Below are 24,238 nucleotides of genomic sequence, written 5' to 3'. Positions count from 1 at the left end.
GTGGGAAGAGATTCAAGACAAGACATGAGATAGGAGGGAGGGAAGAGAGCGAGTGAGTGATAGCATTGCGAGTAGGGTGAGAAATGGCAGAAGGAGAGAAGATAAAGGAGTGATGTCAAGAGGGAGAAAACATATTTTTAGGGAGAAAGGCAGGGAGGAGGAAGGGAGGGAGGAGGGGGGGGAGAGAAGAACACACAGGCTTAGAGTGGAAAAGAAAGTGAGAGCAAGCAGCAACTGAGTTAGTGTCAGGGGAGGACAGACAAGATATACCGGCGGCTCCGGCAAACTCCAGAAATGCTGATGCTGATAGGTAATTTGCTCAAAAACCACTGTGTTAGCAGGAGAGATATCATTACTGAGAGCCAGACATAAAATAAATCTCTTGTTGCGGAAACTAATTGCTTTGTAAATAAAAACATTGCACTTTGTGGCTAAACTTTACCTCAGTAATGACAAGGTAACTCCAGTTAATTAATAAAGTAGCAACATAAAGTACTTAATTTAAAAGCAATATTTCAAACTAGATGCACGGTTTCCAAGTGTATTCCTTGGGATTGTTATTGTTGAATACACAGTGCAGTAAGAAAGTGTTTTCTCCTTTCCAACTGTATTTGATGTTTTTTGCTTTTTTTTGACATTTACATTTTTAATTTAATTATATTATCTACTTTTGATATCAGAAAGTTCACCTGAGTAAATACAAAACATTGTTTTTAATTAACACTTTTATTTATTAGGGAAAAAGCACTATATAACCAATGACAGTTGTGCCATCTTTTGTCAAAACTGCCATCAAGCATTTGTGATAACTAGCAATAAGTCTTTTACAGAATACTTTTGTTTCCCTTTTTATTTTAGTAATAATTTAATTCAGTCAAACTGTTTCTTAATCAGCTGACTGTCTTGTAGCCTGCAACTGATTATCCAGCAAATATTAGCTTGTACTCCAAGTATTATTCTATAAAGACAAGAATGACAAGTTTATATTTTTGGTTTCAATCTGTGTGTATAAAACAACATGAAAGAGTTATTTTTAGCAGTAAACATAATTATACAGTTCCATTGTTTTAGCAGCAGGAGAAAAACATATTTTTATAAATTTAAAAGGAAAGCAATTTGAGCATGTTTTACATTTTGATACTCAAGGTTATCACACTGAAAGAACTCAAAAAGCATTAAAGCTTTTTGGCTCAGTAAAACAACAGATCAAAGCATCAGAATTGCAATTTGCATAATATTTATGCTTACAGTCTATTTTACAGATATATATATGAGTGGTGGGAACAGCTAAAAATGTGTTGTGAAAGACAGAACGTAACTTTAATAAAGACAGTTGAGCTACAGGAACAGCTGGTCATTATGGCGACTAACATTTTGATATATACATTTTTTTTTATTCCGTTGATATTCACTTTGTAATGACTTCAGAACTGAAAACCCTTTGTATCCACTACAAACAAAATCTGGATGTTTTTTCTCGATTCTAAATCAATTCATAAAGATTTTTGCCAAAGTCAATTTAAAGACTTTGAAAAAAGCTATTGGGAAAAAAATTGGATCCTAAGACTTCAAATCTTTTCTGTGTTTTTTTTTTTGTTTTTTTTACTCTCCTCAGTTCAGTTTCTAACAACATGCACATTGTCTCATACTATTTGTTTCTACTTAGATACATATTAAATTGCTGGACAGTTTGAAACTAAGGCTAGTTTAAGGTCAGGACTTATTCTTCACAATACGTTCTGAATGTTGAAAATTGCTACAACACATTAAGGTATGAATAACTGGGTTCAGAGGCCATCGCCAGCCGACGTAGGGAGCAGAGAAAAGGGAGGCGGGGGTTAGGAAGTACAAAAAGACCTCTGTGGCTTTTGACTACAGATCTATGCTCAAGCAGGACTTAAAACAGAGCAAACAGAGAGACCAAATGACAACATGCATATTAAATGTCAATGTTAGATGACACATAACTTGTTAACATGCACCTCATAACAATGTGGTAAGTGTTTTTGTTTGCCGTGTGTGACAGGAAAGAAGGAAAGAGGTAAAGAAGAGCAGTGCTGTTTGATAGAGGCTGTTCATGTCAAAAAGAATTGGATTTTCTACTGGTTTTGACGTTTTTTAATCAATTGTGAAATATGCCATTGTAAAACAATTCAAAGCAGAAGTGTTTTGGGGCGTACTGTGAAGGCTTTTAGGTTTCTGCATTATTATGAGCTTTTCAATGAATCTTTTTTTGTCAGATTAACAACATCTGATGAAAATAAGCTTGAAGGCGGTATTAAACACTTTTCATCAGCCCCACTTTAATGTATTAATGTTTTTATTAGTCTGATGTCATATCCTAACCTTCTTTTCTATAAAATGTCTTATTAGCTGAATGCAAAAAAAATAAATCATAATTAGCAGAAATAAAGGCTTGAAAACATCAGTCTGTGTAAATAATCTATAAAATGTGTTTTGCTTAGTAATTTGAAATGAACTTTTCAATAGTATTTTTTATTGAAAATGATTCTACATGGCATTGATTTTATTCATTTTAGTTAGCATAGGAGAGGAACTTGCTATCGACAAATGCCTGATGTTAATATCCTTCATAAAATGTGAACTGTGTAACAAATATAAGAAAAAGTGAGAAAACATAGAGGTTTAGGTTAGGATAGATTAGTTACAGGAGGTTACACATTTCTGCTTTCATCACTAGAGCTTAGTCAAATGAGCTGTGAAATTTACTGGGAATAAAACAAAGCACTGAGCTAAAGTATTTCAAAATATTAATCTAAAATGAGTTAGCTTTGCATGCTAGCACCTTCAAGCATTTTAAATGTTAACAGAAACAATTTAGATAAATGTAAAAAAAAGAGTAAAAGCAATAGAAGAAAAAAAGAGAGGACAGAAACTCAGAAAATTGAGACAGAAAGACAGAGTGCTGGATCGCTTTGTTGACAGTTAATTGTTTAGGTGCCTGGTAAGTGCATCAATGGGCAGGTTTACATAGCAAGACAGATGTGCTTGTGTGTGCTACCTGAGGTGGACTGCCTGTTCCTACGGGGGGAACGAGTAAGGCGCTGATAGGGATCGGTGGCTCCGTATAGATCCAGTGTCGAAATGCACAATATAACAGTTTTTTGTAAGTAGTCAACCACTGCAAGACCGTTACAGTTCCCAAACGCCAATCTGGATGCACAAACACACAGAGGAACCACAAAATCAAAAACATATTCATGCTTTAGCCTATTTGACAAGGTTTCTCTCACTGACAAAAGGTGGAACATGGAGGACTTCCAAACACTGGGAAATTATCGGTGACATTTTGATGCAATTACTGACAACAAAAGCCCGTCTTTATCGCACACCGCTGGCGCTGCTGTGATTTCAATATTAATGCCCGATTTCCCAGAAGATTCACAGCCACCTGTTGCGCCCCGACTCTGGAGCGTCAGGCATGACTGAGCAGGAGAAACTCGATAGCCGAACTTTGTCCTTGTACATGCAGGATGAGACAATGTTTTTCATTTTTCTATAGTAGGGACACGTAATACTTTTGAAAAGGTAAAAAATAAATAAAATAAAAATAATTCTTGCTCGTATCCATTCACAAGTTTATGGGACTCAAAACCCATATATTTTAAGTAGGAACCTTTCAGTTTTTAGGCTTGTCCCTTGTGGACATTTTTTTTTTGTCAGGCACACTTTTAAAAGTAGGCTTCAAACTTAAAAAAAAAATAAATAAATCAGTTAGTTTGGCTTAGGTTTCCCTGTGGTATCTTCTTAGTTATCCTGCTATAACTTTAGGCTATTGGAGGACTCATTAACCATTTTTTTACAGTGTTACTGTGTGCTCCTCTTTAAGGCATTAACTGCAGTTATTATTGCCGTCACATTTGTTCATTTCTTTTCTTTGCCTTCTGTAGACAGTACTGATGGCCCAGTGCTTCTGGGTTTCACTCAATCTTTAATTGTTCCACAAAGAAAATACTGCTTATCAGTTGATGACTCAAGTACACTTTTTCCCCTGTAAAATGCTTTGAGAAGACATTTTTTGACTCTGTGCTGTATAAATAAACTGAATAAAGTTATATGGTGGTTTTTAAAGGAATAACAGGAATGTCAAACAATATAAAAAGAAGTTTACAGAAGAAGCAAGCAGTCCCACAAAAACAGGACTAATATCATCAATACTGTTTAAAGCTTCTTTCATTTATAAAACAATTGTCTACAACAAAGAAACTAATTTGTTTTTGGAAGTCAAGTAAATTATATTTAGTCTTTCACTACTTCAATTAACGCAAAGCTAAAAATATTTAATCTAGAAAGCTAAAGATATACTCTTTTTTTGTGTACGTCTAAGAAGGAGAGTTTGCATTCATGGAAAAAGCCAGCTAAAGACGACAAAATAAATAAATCTCTGGCAGCTATTTTAAATTATGGAAAGCTTCAAATGAGAAATTCAAACAAAAATGCAATGGCCTTCACTGGGCTTTTTAAACCGAGCTGTGACTTTACTGATTTTGATAGCAGAGGTTCTTTTCAAAGAAAAGCAATTAAGCATTCTTTAAAGGAAACAGGAAAGAGGTGTGCAGTTGCTGCATATACACATCCACATTATTTTATTTTATATTAGAGCAATGCTCCCAAATATGTTTTTTTTTTAATATAATTTTAAAAATGATGCAAATTATTTTATAAACTCCTGTTTTTACAATTAAGGACACTTGCATTATCCTAATCAATGACAGCAGAAGTACATATAAGTTTTCATATCCAAACTTATCTTCAATGTCTGTCAGAACAGCATGCTGCATAATTAACATTGCTAGGTCATTGCTTAACAAACAGTTCCTGAATGCTTAAATGTGCTAGCCGTTTCTGTTAATGTTTATTTTATGCCCTTTGGAACCTCATACAACCTTATATAACCAGAATACATAAAAACCTGCTTTTATGTGCTGAAACTGGCCCAAAGAAAGGACAGAAACAACCAGACAGATGGGCAGGACTATGCATACACAACACCATGTGTGCTTGGAATAGACTGCATTTACTCTAGGTTTAGGATTTAGCCTTAGCTAAATGTTCCCTTCTTGGCAGAATTCGAAACTAAGAAACAATTGTTTTGTTTCAGCCCCTGAAAAGTAAACCATGCCGTCCATCATAAGAATAAAACTATAGGATGGGAAAAACAACAAGTTATAGAGGTATTTAAATGTTAATGTAGTCTAACTTGCAGTCATCTGCAAGAAAACCCAGGACATCCTGGAGGAACTGCTCTCTGGGAACACCTTGGGATTCCCACAGAGGAGCTGGCCCAAGTGGCTAAGGAGAGGGACGTGAGGGTCTCTCTACTAGCATGATGGATGGATGAAGAAATATTTGTGATGCAAATAAAAACTAACTGGTCCACTGCAACTTGAAAAGGCATTCATCTGAACATTTAGTGTGGGAGTAAATATTTTAATCAGTATGCATCACGTTGACCCCTTTTGAATAAGAAACAATCCAAAACACATTCTAACTTAGGCACTTGCTTCTAAAATCACTCATGTTGTAGACTGTATGTCTTTTCTGCTCAAACAAAGAGTTCAAACAAACCAGCAAATTTCTAATATTATAACATTCAAGCTATTGCCAAGTCTACACAAACTTCTTGCAAGGACTCCATTTGTCCGTGGATAGTAGATTTACTCAGTCCACAAAATATCAGTTGCACAGATAGACCAGCAGACAAACTTACAGCCCATATGCAGAATTGAGGTCCAGACTGGTGATTTGCTGTGGCGGTTCACCATCCACCCACAGCAGCTGGATGACCAAGTCTGACTGATAGCCAGGAGGGACCCGGACCATTTTATCCTTTACTCTACAACAGGTACAAAGGAGAGAGGCAGGTTGGTTAGGTACCCAGCACAGAAAGAAGGAAGGGAATTGCACTCAACAGTTAGGTGTTTATATCTGCTATTAAAACTTTTGTTGTTTCTGGCTTCAATTATGTCCTTGCATGCGGAAAAAAAAATACACTGAAAAAAATGCACTTTATTTTTAACTGGTCTTTTTTTAGTAAGTATTTTCTTACACAAGTCAGGAATTACCTGATGTTTTGTGTTTGCAGTGTGTGAGCTGAGCTCTTACTTGAGGCAGGGGATGCTGTCTCTAGCACCGTCTGGTGTCCTGCTGCCAGGGCTAACCGGGTATTGGTGGTGGGGTTGGGGTGAGTGGGAGCCTGGCTCTGAGAAGCAGGGATTGTTTTCATTCTCAGATGGAGTGATAATATCCTCCGGCTCACACTGCAAGCGCACTTCTAAGGACTAGAAACGACAGTGGTGCAGAAAGATGAATGAATCCACAAACCTGCAGCTACGGCGACCGCAGAGCCGGTGATTCCAGCGCTTCAGACTTAACATTTATGCAGGGCACCAGATAATCAGTTTGCGATCATGCTGGTTCAGATTCTTAGTTCTACTCACCACTATCTGAGTGTTGGCATCATATTTGCTGAAGCGATACAGAATAATGTGAGCCGAGATGCCGACCACACAGAAGATGCGACTATGAGGGCACCAGCTAACCATCTGAACAGCAAAAGGGTCTTCCTCCCCCAGCTCAGCAGCCCGGCCCTCACCTGGCTTTGGCTTCTCAAACACTTTGGAGGTCTTCAGCTTGTACAACATCTGTAGTGTGACTTTTGAAACAAATTTGAAGAACAGGAATACACTGAATATTTCTTTTCTCTTTGGTAAGACCCCATTTTCATATGCTATTTTATGTCTGTTTCTGCTAATAGCTTTGATATGACTCTAGGCAATGTGCCTAATTAGCTGTGCAGCTTCCCCTATCATGAGAGTGCTATTAATTTGCTTTGGTGTCCTCTTTTTTAAGCCTGTGGCAAAATGGAAGTGACGCATTGGGGGAACTCGTATTGCTTATTGGATTGTGGTGTGTCACAAAGAACCTGAGATGATCTCTAAACAATATTTCAGGAAGATTATTAGAGAAGGGACTTACATGCAGATGCATCCCAAAATTTTATTGACCCATCAGCATGTCTGAACAAAAAGGAAAAAAAAAAACTGTTATTTTTCTGAACAACTGAGAAATCTGTCAACAGATGTAAATCTTAAAATCTCATTTTATATTTCAACACCACAAATTGCCGCCCCTAAAGACACTTTAGCAGCTACCGCTTCAGAACTAACCAAACTTCCCTAAGTTAATGATTCATCAATATTTTTGTAAATTGCTCTCTTTAGATCTGTAGCACAGCTATTTTTATTCTGTTGGATGAGAAATAAAAATTTAATTCTGAGGTTTTTCTGAGGCCAAGTGTCGCTATGATCTGAGATTTTAAGATTTTTCACACTGTGCTCTTCACAGAAAGCATCTCCATATCGGCATCAAAGACTCGACTCGGCTGACGCTCAGAAGCAGGCACCCTCCTGTGTCCAAGCCTAACAAGTTAACATGTCTGTCAGTCCTGTAAAAAGCATTGTGGGTAGTGCCGTTTTCTCCTGAGCTTGGTTTGCATGGACTCACTTCACACGTGTTAAATCAATGCTATTCAGACATTACTTATAACACGGGTGTGTAAAGTTACTCCTTTGGATTTATTTTATAGCTGACAAAGGCTGCCAGGCATCCCAGAAATACATGTTTTTGTTTTTTTTTATAATCTCATTCCAGTATTTCCAACTTACCCTGTGATGATTATTTCTGGATAAGTGTGAGAGCCTAATGTCCATGTTCCGCCACCAATTGGCCATTCCTTAAAACAAATAAAATCATTATAAAATCTGCATATTTTCACTGCTGACCAACGGTGGTCCCAATAATATTTTTATTAAATAAATGTTCATTTGACAAAATATGTAGATTTGCACTCTTCAATTTAAAAGTGAGTGAATTAAAATTAAACAGAGCTTGGTGATAATCCATCACATTTCCTCAGGCAATTATTCCCATGTCTGAATAAATGGAAAACAAATAACTGAATAGAAACTAAGCTGTTTTTAGTGTCAGTGTTGGTTATTTTATGAAAGTGAAGTCAGAGGAAGCATAAAAATATGTTAAAAAGAAACCACATTTTTTGCAAAGCCATGTCTGATGTTAATACTTTTAAACAGAGAGTGATATATCGGCAGATAACAGGAAGACTGAACATCCTATCTTTTAGCTTCTACATGGGATAGAACATACTGGATTTGGAAATGTTAACAGCCTCTCAGAAATCTCAGAGTTAAGGAAATGCTCTACATTTTACTCAGACTTGTGTTTACGACTAAAGAAATTTGACATCTACAAAAATAAAATAAAAAAAAATATTAAACACCGTGTTTACACCCAGTGTGAAGTCACCTCTGCTGCTAGTAAAATTTAAAATGTACATTGAATGCCTTTAAATAAAATACTAAAGAGATCTAACAACAACTATGCTAAAACAACAACAAAGAAAACAGAGATCTTTCTTAAAGTTTCATTTTGATAATAAACCTTCTGCACCTTGTGGCTATAGCCAGTCTTCTTGTTTTTAGCTCCTATTGAGTAGAGAATGGGGATAATGTCTGGTGGGCAATCTGCAAAATAAGCTGTGCAGGTAACAGGAGACTCATGGATATCCATGGGATATGGGTTCTCAAACACAGGAAAGCTGAAAGACACAAGAATGTTAAATGTCATAATGTGATATTAGAATAAGAGAAAACAAAATATGAAGCACTGTAAACTACAGAGGACAGAAACTGGTATTTTACAAAGTCAGTAAAATAAGATCTCTGATCTCAAACCATTTTGTCAACAGTAAATTTTAACACGTCTACAACAAAATCTAAATATTAAAACACATGACTCAGAAATTAAGTTCGTCACAGCAAAGCACAGCAAAAAACTTTATTTACTTATTGAATAGACTTCTATTAGCAGTGTGTCAGCTTAAACAGAACTTCCTGCTGATCAATAAGAATGTGTAATACAATCTGTTTGTGCTACCACTACAACCGTCAGGAGACATTTATATCTGACTGCTGTAATTATGAAATCTAATTTACTGAGCAAACTAATTTATACTGAAGTGTTGATCTACTATTCAAATGTACTCTGAGGGCTTAGGTGATAATCTGTTAACATTTTTCATCAGCAGCTTTTATCTTCACATCACCCTTTAGAGGTTAATTAACCCAGGTGGTAGAGTTTTCACCCTGAAAGCAAGGTATTTGGATTAGAACATCTGAGGCCACATTCACAACAATTCTTATCTTAAAACTTGAAAAGTTCTCATACAAAAGTGTTTCCATTGAAGTAAGAAATTTGCTTGAACACATTTTTGATAGACTGATGGACTGACTGATCAGTCTGAGAGGGCTAAAGAGCTTTCTTATGTTTTGAAGCTCAGCCTTAGGTGAAACTTTTAATGCTTTTCTTCTTTTATCATGTTGAATATTGCAAAAAAAATGTTTTGAGGTGGAGGTCTTTGCAGTTTGGGAAGCACCTACTTGCTTTGTGTCAGATCCACCACAATCAAGTCCTTCTCCAACAGCACCACCACCGCATAAGGGTCCTGGACTTCTGCAAGGCAAATGGTACCATTTAGATCCAATTAATCTTCCTTAATCACTTTTAGGATAACATTAAAGTACTTACAAACATTATGAAAGCAGAGAAAGAAATGTTGCATCAAAAGCATAAATCATTCGGAAAATATGAATGTGTTTTATTTACTTCCGGAAAATTCTCCGATGATGAATACCTGGAAACTCTAAACTCTAATACCTGGGTTGAATCTATCAATCCAGGACGGTACTGATCCACATTTGACCCACGACGTGTTTATCATAGTAACCCTGTTTTCACAGTGTATTGAGATGTCTGATGTTGGCTAATTAATGTGTAGAAGCTTCATAAAGATTCTATTCTGACATTTTCAAACGTCTTGTGGATGCCAACAAATGATGTCATCATGGCTTTAAAACATCTGAACAGAGCTGAAGGAAAGTTGTACCGTTGTTGTAGGGAGTTTCGCAGAGGACCATGAACTCCACAATAGGATAGTCCATTTCCAGAACCGTGATGGCCTTGCCATGCATGATGGTTAAAGCAGGCCGCCGGCCCGCCTTGTCGTATGAAAGACCACCAGAGAAGATAACAAAAGGCTCGCTGTTGGAGAAGAAGAATTTATATTTAGTAACTTTGCATGGTCTGTGTTAGCAGAAGCCAAAAATGACTATCTAATCATTGTATCCAATTATGCATACGTAGATCACATCACATGGATTCAGTTTCAAAATACTGAATTCACAGCAGAAGTAATAAGATAGAACAAATGAAACACAACACGTTTAATGAGGAGTTACTTTAATCAATAATTAATTCTCATACCTGCTCCTTGAGGTCTTGTACTCTACTTTGAGTATTGGTTTGCAGGACTCCTTTCTCCCGTCCTTCTGTATCTTTCCTAAATGAGTGGGGAAAAAAAAAAATGAAGATGTAATAGTCACTTCCAATTAACTGAAACTAATAATCTCTTTCCAGGAGATTAGCCATCCGATTTTTATGGATATTTTCTCAGACATTCCAGATTAGCCTAAATACATGGGTTGCTTCATCACTATTTACTTTGTTGACTATTTAGTTGACTTTTCTCTCTATTGGTGTACACACTATTTCACATTGATAGTTCTGTCCTCTGTTGCTGACATAGGCTGAGTAACATGTCTTGCCAGTAAAGTCATAAAAAGATTTCAACACAAATGTTTCCATTTCTTTCTTTTTTTTTATTTGGTGGAATGACAGATCACTGTAACAGTCACTGCAATACAAAAAGCTATTTTCCTTCCAGTTCTTATAATGAAATGATTTGGCAGTTTACTCAAAGAGGAATTATCTCAGCTTGAATTCAGCGAGGCCTTGAGTTGTATTTCATGGGAACAGAACGATGAACAAAAGCCAAGCTTTTGTGAAAAACTGAAAGCATGAGAATTTCTACAGCCTGTAATATCAAGTTGAATATGGTGACATGGATTAAATGTCCAATTGGACAAGAGCTGAATAAAATAATGATATTTTTACAGATTTATTATACTTTTAACTAATAATGTCAAGGTTGCGACATCGTGAAATTGTCAAACCAGTTGGAAATGAGTGTAAAACCTTTTTCCTAAATCCATCTAGTCAGACATGTTGGCAGAAAGTGTGTATTAATTATTCTTTACTCCATGTTGGGTCTAAAATGTTTTACACTCACAAATTTACAAGCTCTGTTTACAAATTTCTTTGTGTGAATTGCACACACTATGGTGTCCCTCATTATTTAGCTAATTACCTCCTAAATGCTGACATGGAAATGCTAAAAAAAAAACAAAAAACAGTTGATTATGGCAACTGGGAAACATTTCAGGAATTTTGCTGACTTTCTGATATAGTAAATTCTATTTAGAAAGCCTAAAGTTTTCAAAAGCCTAAACTAGAGAAGATTTGCTTGGATAAATCACTTTCTATATAACAAAAGACTGTAAATAAAGCATAACCAGAAGGCAACCTGAGAAATTATTTTGCCAAACATATCTTGTATTAGAATTTTGCATCTAGTTTTTAATCAGTTTTAATTTAAATTCTTAAAATCAACTCAAAACTAATCAGTAACATGTCAAGACAAATTCTTACCAGACTGTGTAACATAATTAAGGCAGCAATGAGACCATCTTCTCTTTTATACCACCAGTCCCAGAGCATACAACAATATAAGCTCAAGCCTGTGAGAGTAAAATACACAGAGTGCTCTTTAAAGGCAAAGTGTGCCCTTTTCTTTGTAAACTGTGAGAGTCTGTTTATTCAGCATCAACACCACATCTTGAATTAAGACTTGAATGCTGACTTCCAGTTGGCCACCCCTCTGCTCACCAGTTCCCTGTCAGGGAGCCCACAGTCTGCTGGCCCTCAGCTGGAACCAGTCCCGGAGCAAACCTTCAGAAAGAAAGGAAGGCTCCAGGCGGAGAGCTTTAGTTTCTGTGTAGCATTGCTCTCTCTGGGTTTTGTTTTTGCTCTCTTTCATTGAGCCTTTTGCTGTAATCAGTTGGACTGAATCACTTGTCTGAGTGTCTTTTCTGCAGTTCCACCCACAGTTTTGGTCTTCTGCATTGCCTAGCAATGACAGTCACCTGCAGTGTACCGTAACTCCACCCACAGCGTGATTCCCCTCAATTTTCTCCAGCCTCTCCAGATACCCTTCGAGTCCAGGTTGTTGAGTTCTAGCTGTCTCGTCATTCAAAATCTTGGGTCTCTGGACTCTCCAGATCTGCCTGTCTGGTTTTCAAATCATTGACATTGTTCTTACCTACTGAGATCTTTCAGGTCAGACCTACACAATATACCATATATTAAGATCATCTTTGATGAAATAAAACAAAATAAAATTAAGAATTCACTTGGGTCCAAAAACATCCTTCCGATGTTTACCTTCTCACCTTCTCATCTTTCCTTTCTGCTTCAACTTTCTGTTATCTCACAGCTCTCGGTGAGGAAAGGGAAATCTGACAAGGTCAAGATGTCCCGGCAGTAAACAAAGCCAGGAAAGGAAAATTTAAAGCAAGAGAATACATTTGAAATCTTTCAAGCGTAATATGGAAATCACTCAGCTGAACCACTGCTTAAGATTTCACAGCGATCTGATTCTGAAGGTTTTCTTTCTTTCTTTGAGGAAGTGAAAATTAGTCTGGTTCAATTAGAGTGAGTTTACGGCTAATTTCATTCTTTCACTCGCATGCTTAAACACACAAACACACACATTGTTAAAATGTTCATCACAAACAGCATAAAAAAGAAAATAGGATTTGGTTACTATTCTAATCATGAATTCATATGATCATAATATTCTAATCTTACTTTCATAAAAATCAATTTGTTGATGTGTATACGGCAGTTTTTTACGTGTTCACAAATATGTTAAATATTTTTGAATCTGCATCTTTCAGGTCCCTCAGTGCAATGAAAGGTTTTCATTTACAAAGAGCTTTGTAGGTTTAAAGCTATATACATTTGTTGCTTTTGCAATATACAGTTTTTTACAAACTTATACACTGTTTTTGATTGTATTTCTGTTTCTACACTAACAAAAAGTAGCAAATAATTGTAAAACAGAAGGAAAGGGAAACACAGTTTTCCAAATATCTAACAAAAACAATCTGGCATCTCATCAACACCAACCACCATCCATTCACATACTGCTTAAAAGTTACCCTATTCCTTAATCTCGAGTGTTTTGTGCCCTTTAATTTACATCCTTCCAGTATTGCTCTGTATTTAGCTCCATCCATTTTCCCCAACCGCTCTCACAAGCTTCCCCATCCCTGCTAGAGAAAAGCAATCTCACAGTATGTTGCTGCCACTGCCATGTTTCACAATAGGATTCTACCTCCATCTCTACCTCCCTGCTAGAGAAAAGCAATCTCACAGTATGTTGCTGCCACTGCCATGTTTCACAATAGGATTCTACCTCCATCTCTACCTTCTTTAACAAGCCTGACATGTCCTCCTACTGACTTGTGCCAAACTGCAAACAACTTTTTGTGCATTCCTTCCAAACATGGCTTATTCTTCTTGCCACTCTTCCACAGGGACCAGATACTTGAGTATATGACTAATAGTTACTCTGTAAACAAATTCTCCCACCTGAGCTGTGAATCTCTGCAGTTTCTCCAGAGATACCACAGGCCTCTTGGCTGCTCCTCTGATTAATGCTTTCCTTGCCCACTCTATTAGTTTAAGTGGATGGCCACATCTCTGTAGATTTGCAGGTGTACTCTAAACGTTTCAGGGCTTCACAACACAACTATATTAATACAGAGATTAAATCACCTAGAGCAATACTACATTCACCAAGTGGTTGATCTGAGAAGCAAACTGGCAGCATGTAATTTATTAAAGGTACTGTGGACATTTTATGAACAGGCACATCACACATTTCTGGTTTTTATTTGTAAAGATTTTAGAAAACCATGCATCATTTTTCCTTCCACTTCAAAATAATGCACTGCTTTGTGTAATCCTCAAAAATACATTGCAGCTCATAGTGAAATGGTAAAAACGTCAGGGGATATAAACACCTTTGCAATGCAAGGCACACAGGCAACAGGCGAGCTGCATGTTTTTTTCTGGAATTTGAGAAGTGGAATGAGTGGATATCTCACCGTGAGGAAAGGTGACCTGGAATGGCTTGGTAGTGTTTCTGAGGTTCCATAGCGTCAGGCTGCCGTCTGAGTGACTGCACATAAACTGCTTCCCTTCATGATGCCAACTGACTGAATGGATAGCCTGTACCAATCAGACAGAGCAAAATAATATTTTACTTCCATAAAATCAAGTCTTTCTTTTCACATTTCCCTAAAGACAGACATAGATATATATGTGGTCTGCAAACAGTCTGCTTTATCCATTTCTTGTTAAATCACACTTAGTGCCACCGTGCTTTACTTAGGAGCTTACAGCATTCCTGCAATTGCCCTCCTCACAAATTGTTCTGGGTGAACCCAAAGGATAATTTAGCTGTTTACTCTTTAGTAGTCCAATTTTTTAAAAATTCATTTTTAACTCAGTAGGTGTGAGACACAACTTTTATGCTACATTGACGATGAGCCACAGAAAGCTCTCCTAATGAAAGAGGAGATAAGAGTGGCAGCATAAGTGGAAGTGCACAAAGTGACAATACCAAGGGGAATATGGCTCTAAGGATGCCTGGCTTTAGATTAGAAATGAAAAAAACAAAAAAAAGATTCAAGTAAAATTTGGTAGGACAACACAAACAACATACATATTTATTTGATTCAATAACAATTTAAATGCTTAGCTTAAATTGTAAACAAACCCCAGTTTCTTTGAAAATCAGTGTTTTTACATTCTTTAGAAGACAGCAGATTATACATGTACCACTTTGGCTGACCTGTATCAACTCTAGCATATCTTTAACCTTTAAGATAATTTTAATATCTGTATTACAATCTGAGCTTGCTGAAATGTCTGTTACGTTGTGATGACAGTTCTGTTCCATTTTTACGTGAAAGTATTTGCGTTTTACCGGAAAGTCTCTTCAGACTAACATCAACATGGCAAACAAGTTGTGACGATTACACACCATAAAGAAGGTAAATGCTTATATCCTTCACTACTCTCTGGGTCTTCACCTATGACAGCTGAAAGGACTGTGTAAGCTTTAAAAGGACAACTTCAATGGCAGGAGCATTTGCAGGCTCCAATCCTTCCAATTACAACTCTTTGAAGAAACGGTAATTGGATGCTGACAGACTTGTTGAAGCCAATACCATTTGATGCTGCTCAGACATCTTAATTGTGCTGCACTTTGTTGACTTTAAAAGTATTGGCAGGCAAAAAGCTTAAATTGTTTCACTTAATAAGAAGAAGAAATGATGACTAGCGGCTTTTTTTTTATCAATAGCCACTGTCTTTCTGAGTAAAATGTCAATAAAAGGAAATGGCACTTTTCTTTTGAAACTAGTTTATTTCGACAAATTAAGTTTTAACAACTAGTTGCATTGTTAATTAAGGTGGGTATTTTTTTATTTTTATTTATTTTTTACTTCTAAAGAAAACAATTCCAACAAAATGTAGCTAATAAACTCTGACATTCTTTTAAGAAGTTGCCTTTCATGTTTTTGTTTTAATTTCTTTAGAAATAAAATGTCACATAAGTGCAGTTTCTATCAGTGTATTAAAGCAAGGAATGGAACAAACCTCATCATAGTAGATTCTGAAGTCGGCCTTCTTGGCCCGGAGGTCCCACTGCACAATGGTTCCTCCCTCAAATCCTACAAGGAGCTGCAGAGAGGAGTGACAAGAAGTGAAATACAAAATCATAAAACTTTAAAGGGCATATTTCATCTTTTTTTAACTAGAAAACCTATAACTCTTGATACGACACACAACACATATCGATCAACGTTTCAGCTGTTTAAAGCAGATAAGTCATTTTAAATAGAGCTGCTATGATACACTGAGAGACTGTGGAGACAAGCCATTATAAAAAAATGAACCTTCACCACCATGTGTCAAGTTTATACATGTTAAATTATTATTCAAAGTGGAAACTGGACCATTTTGTTTAGCAAGAAAGAACTTTGTAATAGGAATGAGCCAAATAAACATACAACTGGTAACACAACACACAAAAGTTTGTTTTATACACACATTTGTAAAAATGAAGATGGTGAGCATTTCCTCTTGAATTTGAATTCTTTCAATTCAAAACACTTTGTGCTTTGAAATTAAAGAAAGGTTTTCAACTTCATTGCAGTTGAACCAATAAAACATTAAAAAATGACATACAAAAATGAGCCATTAAGTAGCTTCCATAAATTGTTAGCATGTTTTCAGCAACCACTGCCTGGCTCATTGACGCAAGTATTCTGTTGACACACTTGTTCAGAGAAAACGCATCGTTAACAGTGCAAATCAGAGAAACTATTTTCTTTAGAACCAGAGCAGAATGTTGTCTGAATGCTGAATTAAGCTGTCTTTTGTGAATTCAAGTTTATCTCACAAATTAAAAAAACAAGTAGGCAGAGCTCACCACAGCATGCTTTTAATTCCCCGTTAGTCTCAAGGCTACTGTTCTCAGACAGAATTCCTACTGATGTCGTTCTCCTGCTTATTGCACAAATAACCATATAAATCGTGGTTTGACGAGCTCACATTTGAGCTAGAGACTTCTCTATTCCTTCTTCATTCTCGGGTGGCCATTGTGTTATGCACTGATGCCCAAGTTCAATTTTGCACATGCACCCATGGCCATCACTCTTCACAACTTTCTCCCATATTTTCAGCTGCTTTGTCCTCAGCTTCTTTCTTTTAGGCCTTTTTTTACACATTCGTCAACTGTGAAGATACGCATGTTTAAAACTTAAAAGGACATCTTTACAATCAAATTGACAGGATAATGAAAACACATTTGCTGTTTAAATATTAGAAAACTTTTTTAGTTGATTTATACATTTTAAAAACATGAGTGCAACGCCAATTTCAGATCTGCTCAAAAATTTTACATAAAAGCCTCTTTCACAATATATTCAGTTTAAGTTAAAAAGTAGCCTTCGGGTTTAATGTACTACAAGAAGAGGGAATTACATGAATGTAGTACTAAATCTTTACAAATGTCAGAGTCCAATCATAGAAGCTCAACACTGAAGTAAAAAAAAAAAAACTAAAGGTCAAAACGTTTTTGCTCTAATTGCTCAGATATCTGCTTTTTTGTTTTATTACTCAATACAATTCCAGTTGTGCCTTGAGATGGGTAAGTTTAAACCAGTAGACAGACTCTTATTATGTTACTTATTAAGATTGATACACTTGTGCCTTACTTTAACATCATGTTCTCTCGTCTTTCTCCTTTAGAGAAAGGCTAAAGGAACTGGATCTCTGCATCGTGCTATATTCAAACACCATAAAAACATGAAGTTAAGAATAACTAATTAAAACTTTTCCAACAGTGAGATAAATTAAAAAAATAAAACCATTAAAAAAACGATAGTATAGCTTATAAGTTAAAGTCCTTTTTTTATTTTAGAGAATTGTTTTAAATGACTGGATGAGACTGAATAAAACCACTCACTTTAAATGTTAGAAAGAAATTGGTTAACCTAAGCATCAAGAATTTAACAACTGTTTTCATACAATTGAAAAATAAAGTAGCATTACTTTGATTTGATGTTTTATTGATGTAGGTTTCACATTATCAGACTGTATGTTGATAAGAAGGATTGAGTTATACTAAGAGTTTACATGGTGGTACCAGATTACTAAAATTTATGCAAAGACTTTAATATTTGCCACCTTTGATATGTTCTATGAAGCATATTTTAAATATGAGACATTAAGTTTATCAAGACGCTGATTTAACTTTAATTCCAAAGACCTTGAAGGTTCTCAACAATTCTGGAGAGTCAGAGTAGATTTTTCTAATTAAAGATGGAACATAAAACATTAAGTCCTCTGGTCAAATTTTTATTAGAGACAGTCTTTGGTTATACTTTTAAAATGTTAACTTTTAAAACTACCTGTATAAACACCTTTATGTAAAACTAGTGATAAAGTAAGAGTTAAAAGAAAGATAATGATGCATAAAATAGCACTTCAGGTGCAACTTGGACACAAAATGGTTCCCTGTAAGATATCAGCCATTTGTTTGTTCAAGACTGCTGCAGCCCACTGTAGTCTCACATTTAGATATATCATAGCATCATCTGCATGCAAATTTTACTAATCATCTTTAAAACATTCAAGTCATGTATTACTAAGATATGGTGGAAAGCAGCGGTTCTAAAAGGTTTACTTGTTGAACACCCACAGCTTTGAAGGTTGATCTTATGCTCCGTTTCTGATGAGCCTAATCCATCCTAGTGTTTCTCAGATGAAAAAAGGAGAGATTCTGAACCTTTTTGTCATTCTGAGAACCCAAAAGGTTGTGGTTCTGAAGTCAGCATCTCCAAACCTCTAAGACAAATTAATTAAAGATTGAAGTGGTTTTATTTGGGATAAGATAATGCAAGAGGTCTAAAAACTTTCAGATATTATGTGGATAAGATGAAATGTTCTTCCGTCTAATCCACCAAAGATAAGATAAATCCAGGAGATCACTGGATCTCCTGCTGACCAGTGAAAGTCCAACTGGTGGTGGGAACGCTCCCCTGAATACGCCAGATTGTAAAATAGTGTACCGAGCCGCACTGACCCTAGAGATGAGGCATCACACTGTTAACTCCACCATGTTTGTTGTTTTTTGATGGAAACAAAGGAATCCCAATGACTGTACAGTTTTTTTTTTAATCACAGATATTGTACATATTTATACTGTAATATATATCACATGTAAAACTACTTCAAAGGAAGGTAGGACCTTTTGGACCTGAAACAACACCTAATTTCTTCTCCACATGTATGGGTACAAAATTCTGCACGCACTATACAAAAGGTAAGAGCAGATTGATGCCGTCTGATCACAGATGACAGGAGAAGGAGATCAGCGGCGCTGGGAGGAGCACAGACAGCGGGCGGAAATGGCTCTCCTGCTGAGCAGACACACAGTGTGACATCTCAAATATGGAAATGGGCGTGTGAAGCTGAGAATAAAAGCTGCCCTTAAGAAACATCCTGCAACCTTGACGTTTTACATTAGCAACATCGAAAAGTAAAGGAGAATGAAGACACACTGTCAATATGCAGATAGAGAATCAATACTGCACAATATGTTCTCAGAGGTATGTGATGTTTGACAGCAGACCTAATTTAGCATGATGAATGGCTGTTTACCGTGTTTATATCAGTTTGACTTTGAGATTGGAGGCAAGTTGTTGACGTAATTCAGACTGTCTGAAAATTCAAAGAAACCGTCGCAACAAACGCCACGGCGGTCCAAGTAGGCAGACAGAACTCAATGTCTGGGAAGTCCACATTTTAGAAAACAGCCAAATAAACTGGGTGCAAATTTCCAAGGGCAAACTGACACCAAAAGAAAAAATAAATAAAACAGAACCCGATGACAAGAAAGCACACAATTCTTTCAACTGTTTGTAGATGATTTAGCAAGTGTGTCTGACGCGCAGTGAGCATATATGCACAGCAAAGGTAAGGACAAACAGATGACAGCTGTAGGACAATTGACTAACATGGAAAATGTGTTGTTTTAAGCAAACACAGGAAATTACTGTAGCCGAACCACACAGGAAATATCCCATCTACACAGGAGATGGGAGTACAAAAAATTTTAATTTGAAAAAGAAAACAAAAACAGAATAGAAACTCAAAGCCAGCTGCTGTCATTTTGAAAAGAGGATAACACTACAGCAAGAGGGAAAACTGAACTGACTATGCAGTAATTTTCTTTCCGCTTAGTGGAGATTTCATCAGCTGAAAACTCATTATAGGAAAAAAGCATTAGAATCAAATCAGTGTGCCAGAAAAAAATTTGCTCTCCACAAAGCAAAGTATTTTTTTTTTGAGTCAGACTTGTCATTTTCAGACATCTATATTCAAGAACAGACAGAGGCTGTTACTGGTATGATAGCACACCAAAGTGTTGAAGTTAGTTTCAAAATTGTTACAATTTCCATCAAACCATGCCTACAGTTTAAAGTTCTCTAACGAGATGCCATTCACTTGGTTGAACGAGAGATCCTACGCTTTTCTCTTGCTTATAAGGAGCATAAATTCACCTGCACAGCCATGCAACTCCATCACTCCTGTAAAGGTAGAGCAGTTCTAAAACTAAAGTTTGCAACCTAGAGGCATGTCTGTAAAGCTGCAGACTTCCAGTTGTCTACCTGAGCAGACAAGCCAACTACTTATCAGATAAACCTGACTAATAAATGAGGATGAGCCTGCTACAACCCAAGTGTTTCTATATAAAGAACCCAAGGACAGCAGGGTGTGACTGTATCCGAGTGTATTCATGGTGTTTATGATTGTCTGCTTTCATCCTCAGACTGCCGGTGTCTCCTGTCTGAAATCTGACAGAACATTTCTAAGACAGCAACAGAGAAGCATTGCTGTGGCTAAAACAAACTGAGGTCTTTATTTTTACAAGTACAGCAATGCTGCCTATGACGTGTATTAATTGTTATTCTAATCTTGATGGGGACAGATACAAACAGTAAGTGAATGCAGGTGAATGAGCTGTTTCATGTACTTGAGAAGCAATTCAAATAATAAAATTAATTATCTACGGACATCTAATAGAGGTAAATCTATCTCAGTCACAAGAAATGCATTCAATTTAAGGTGACTAAACAAAAACAGAAGGTCATTTTAAAGGTTGTACTTTTTGTAACAGATGTTCACTGTAAAATCTGAAGTGCTGCTTTAGCATACCAATAGCAAGTGGACAAATTCTGCAAACCAGAGAGCAAAGAAACAGTGGGAACCATAAAGAGACAGAAATTATATTTTTATATTAAATAGAAGAATAAGAATATTTACTGTCAAACAAATACATGGTAGACCAATTCTACAGGAGAGGTAACCATAAATGACTGCTGTTATCTGATGCAATGAAGAAAAATAGAAAAAAGCAGGAATAGATGTTGATTTTCTATTGTAAATAAAAGGATTTAGATCATTTTACATATTTATGCTTTAAGTTATTGAGCAAATAACCTGATACTGCGAAACTTATTTTATCGCATAGTTTCCCATTGGGCCATGAATAACTAAGAAACACCTTTGTGGAATGTAAAATTACATTTCTGAGCACAATACTTGACCAAATTAAGAATTTAGAATTTATCTTTAAGTACTTCTTTGGTTGTAGGATTTTATTGAAAGATTGCATCTGGGCAAGACTTTAATCCAACACCTATTGTTATGGAGTAAAGAAGAAGCTCAAGCCATCATTCACAACGAAAAAAATAAAGCAATCACATATTAACACAGCACAACAAATAACATGTTTAAATTTTGTTTTGAACCTAAATTGCATATTTATTATAAAAGTTTAATTTCTTGGAGTCCAGCTCAGATGCCCGGCCCCTGCGGAGGTGAGTGTCAGATAAATCACAGCTATGCGTCTTGATTGGAGGAGGAAAGAACAGCCAGGCTGCTTTTCTTGGTAGAAAACATGTTTTCTCTCTAAATCCAATCACCTGCCCAGTGTTTTCTTGGACATGCCTGCTCTTTTCTAAGCAGTTCACAGCAAAATCTTTCCAGATGGTTCTCAGTGACTAACCATCTGGTGCATCAGGTCAAGCAGCATGAATATATCTATATATGTGTGTGTGTGTATATATATATATAATTATATAGAGAGAGATTTAACTGCAGTGTTATTGTAATGTGGATACATTTTCTGAATGCAGAAACGCACCTTGTTAAGTCTGCCTGTATCCAAATTATTCTAAGTTTATTGTAGAACTTAATATGCTGCAAACTTTCTGTAAAAACTACCCCGCATGACACTCTGCAGTCCTCCTTAATTAGGATTGAAATACAAATCTGCTCAAGCAGGTAAAGCCACGCATTCTTTGCACTTCTATTCTTCTGTGAGCATAAGTTATAAGACGAGAGGAAAAAGAAGAGAGCAAACACAAAAGTCGAAATAAAAGGCATACCAGGGGATGTGGGGTTAAGAGAAGTTTAACAAAGAGTGTAGCAGTGGGAGAAGGAAGGAGCCACCAAGAGTTTGAGTAAAAGAAACCAGAAGATGTTGCTGATTTTCTGTTGTCCACCTACTCACCTTGCCTTCGTCCTTTGGGCTGTCACTCAGATGAACTACAGGACCTGGGTGAGTTTTAGTTGATCTAAGATGAGAAGAAAGATGATGTATGAAACACAGACATCTTCTGTAGTGCTGCAAAAACAACATTACAGGATAACGTTCCCCCTCCCCCCCCAGAATCAAGTAATTATGTTTGCATTTTTTTTTTCTTTTACCTATACAAGCTGGAGTACAAGTGGTTGCTAAAAATGAGGTAAAAACTATTGCTGCTAAAAACTATGACATTCATAGGCATTCTCTGGGGAAAAAAATAAATAAATAAAAAATTACTGATATTTAGAGAGCACTGAGAGAAAAAAAGCAGCGAGGGGAGCACATATGCACTTTAAAAGGTGGTGTGTTATAACTGTAATTTTCTTGTAATAAAAATCCAGCTGACAGCTACATTTAGTAAATTACCCTTTTGTGCAGTAATACATGTAATGTGCTTTCCAGAGTGCATTTCTTTTTATTACGTGCCAATGAAAGCTGCACAGTGACATGCAATCTAGGAACCATTTACACCTATGTTCTGGTTCCCATTATACTGTCTGAAATACAAAAATGATGCACCAAGATTTGGTATATTTAACCTAATAATAATTGTACCACTTTATACACTGATCTAAATTGGGGCACTTTGCATAATTAACTAAACGTACATTTCCTTGCAAGCGTATAAGGAGACCTTTGGCTTTTTCCCATATTGTTACATTACAATCAGATATATTAGAGTATTTTATTGGGATCTAATGTGAGTGACCAACATTAACAAGCATGTAGTTGTAAAGTGGAAGGAACATAGTCGATATTTTACAACAAAAAAACTTAAAGAAAATGGATTGGTGCATGTGTATTCAGCCCTGTTTAGCAGCAAAGAGTGACCTGTATGTATAAAAAGCTAAAGCTAATGTGCAAAGGCCTCAGAAGATTTTGGAGAGCATCAGGAAACAAACAATGTCACGACTTTAGCTGCATGTTTAGTATTACTGTCCTGCTGGTAGGTGAACCTCAACCCAGTCAAGTCTCTTTTTTTGCTGCATCTAACAGGTTTTCTCCCAGGATTTCTCTTTGTTCAGCTCCACACAAATCCCCATCTACTCTGAGCAGCTTGTCTGTCCCTGCTAAAAAAGCAAACCTATAATACTGCGCCGACACCGCCATGTTTCACAGTGCAGATGGCGCGTTCAGGGTAGGCTAAAATGTTGGTTTTCCACCAAACAAAGAGCTGTAGATGTTAGATGACGGTCCGTTTTAGCCTTTTCTGATCAGAGAACCTTCTTTCACATGATTTTCACGAGCCCCTCATTGCTTGTGGAGAGCTGCAACTGGGTCTTTTTATAGCCTTTCAACAGCAGCTTTTTGCTTATGAATTTTACATAAAGGTGAGATCTTTAAAATGCAAGTACTTGGTTTACCCGTCAACAAATCTACCCAGTCTGTTGAAACGGTCCTTCAGAGTAACCGACCATTTGGCTGCTTCTTTGATTAATGCTCACCAGTGTAGGTGAATGACCATCTCTTACCATAGACCTATTCAATCTTTCTGATGATAGTTAGAAAATCTCTATGGATTTTTTTTCTGCTTTCTCCACAATTTTATCTCAGTTCTATCAGTTATTTAGTCTTCATATTGTTTTTCACCAACAATCTCTGACAAACTTCCAAGGCCTTAAGAGGAAAAGTACTGAGTTTACATTAAATTAACTATTTGCTCATAATCCCACTACACAAGTGCTCCACAACAAAAACACATAAATTGAAATACTTACTATATACTGATCTACACCTTTTCATAAAGGCTAAGTAAATCACCTGCCATAACTACCTGCTCACAGATAGACATCCATTAGGGTCAACTGATGATACAAAGTTATCTTAGAGTTTATTTATGAAAAAATATTGACGCAGAGGAAAAAATGTTCTCTGTACTTATTGGATTTTCCATGGCCATGACTCAGGACTAATGCTTGCTTTTGTATACAGAAGGCTGTGCTCTTTGGC

The 24,238-nt window shown here is 36.4% G+C and overlaps 1 protein-coding gene across 1 annotated transcript in view; it reads right to left on the bottom strand.

Annotated features, from left to right (window-relative positions):
* The window catches only part of stxbp5l (syntaxin binding protein 5L), a gene marked incomplete at its 5' end in the record, with an annotated part of 78,663 nt that overhangs the window by 36,647 nt on the left and 17,778 nt on the right, over positions 1 to 24,238 (bottom strand). The window contains 13 exons of the mRNA XM_016676711.1: positions 3,023 to 3,174; positions 5,732 to 5,857; positions 6,127 to 6,302; positions 6,462 to 6,676; positions 7,000 to 7,040; positions 7,689 to 7,756; positions 8,491 to 8,638; positions 9,480 to 9,552; positions 9,986 to 10,140; positions 10,363 to 10,438; positions 14,169 to 14,292; positions 15,727 to 15,810; positions 22,214 to 22,277. Of these exons, the coding sequence (XP_016532197.1) occupies positions 3,023 to 3,174; positions 5,732 to 5,857; positions 6,127 to 6,302; positions 6,462 to 6,676; positions 7,000 to 7,040; positions 7,689 to 7,756; positions 8,491 to 8,638; positions 9,480 to 9,552; positions 9,986 to 10,140; positions 10,363 to 10,438; positions 14,169 to 14,292; positions 15,727 to 15,810; positions 22,214 to 22,277 (1,502 nt within the window). The remainder of the gene's footprint in view (positions 1 to 3,022; positions 3,175 to 5,731; positions 5,858 to 6,126; positions 6,303 to 6,461; positions 6,677 to 6,999; positions 7,041 to 7,688; positions 7,757 to 8,490; positions 8,639 to 9,479; positions 9,553 to 9,985; positions 10,141 to 10,362; positions 10,439 to 14,168; positions 14,293 to 15,726; positions 15,811 to 22,213; positions 22,278 to 24,238) is intronic.

This window comes from Poecilia formosa, unplaced genomic scaffold, assembly GCF_000485575.1.
Source record: "Poecilia formosa unplaced genomic scaffold, Poecilia_formosa-5.1.2 Scaffold140, whole genome shotgun sequence".
Taxonomy (NCBI): Eukaryota; Metazoa; Chordata; class Actinopteri; order Cyprinodontiformes; family Poeciliidae; genus Poecilia; species Poecilia formosa.
This window is presented reverse-complemented; position numbering and strand designations above follow the sequence as displayed.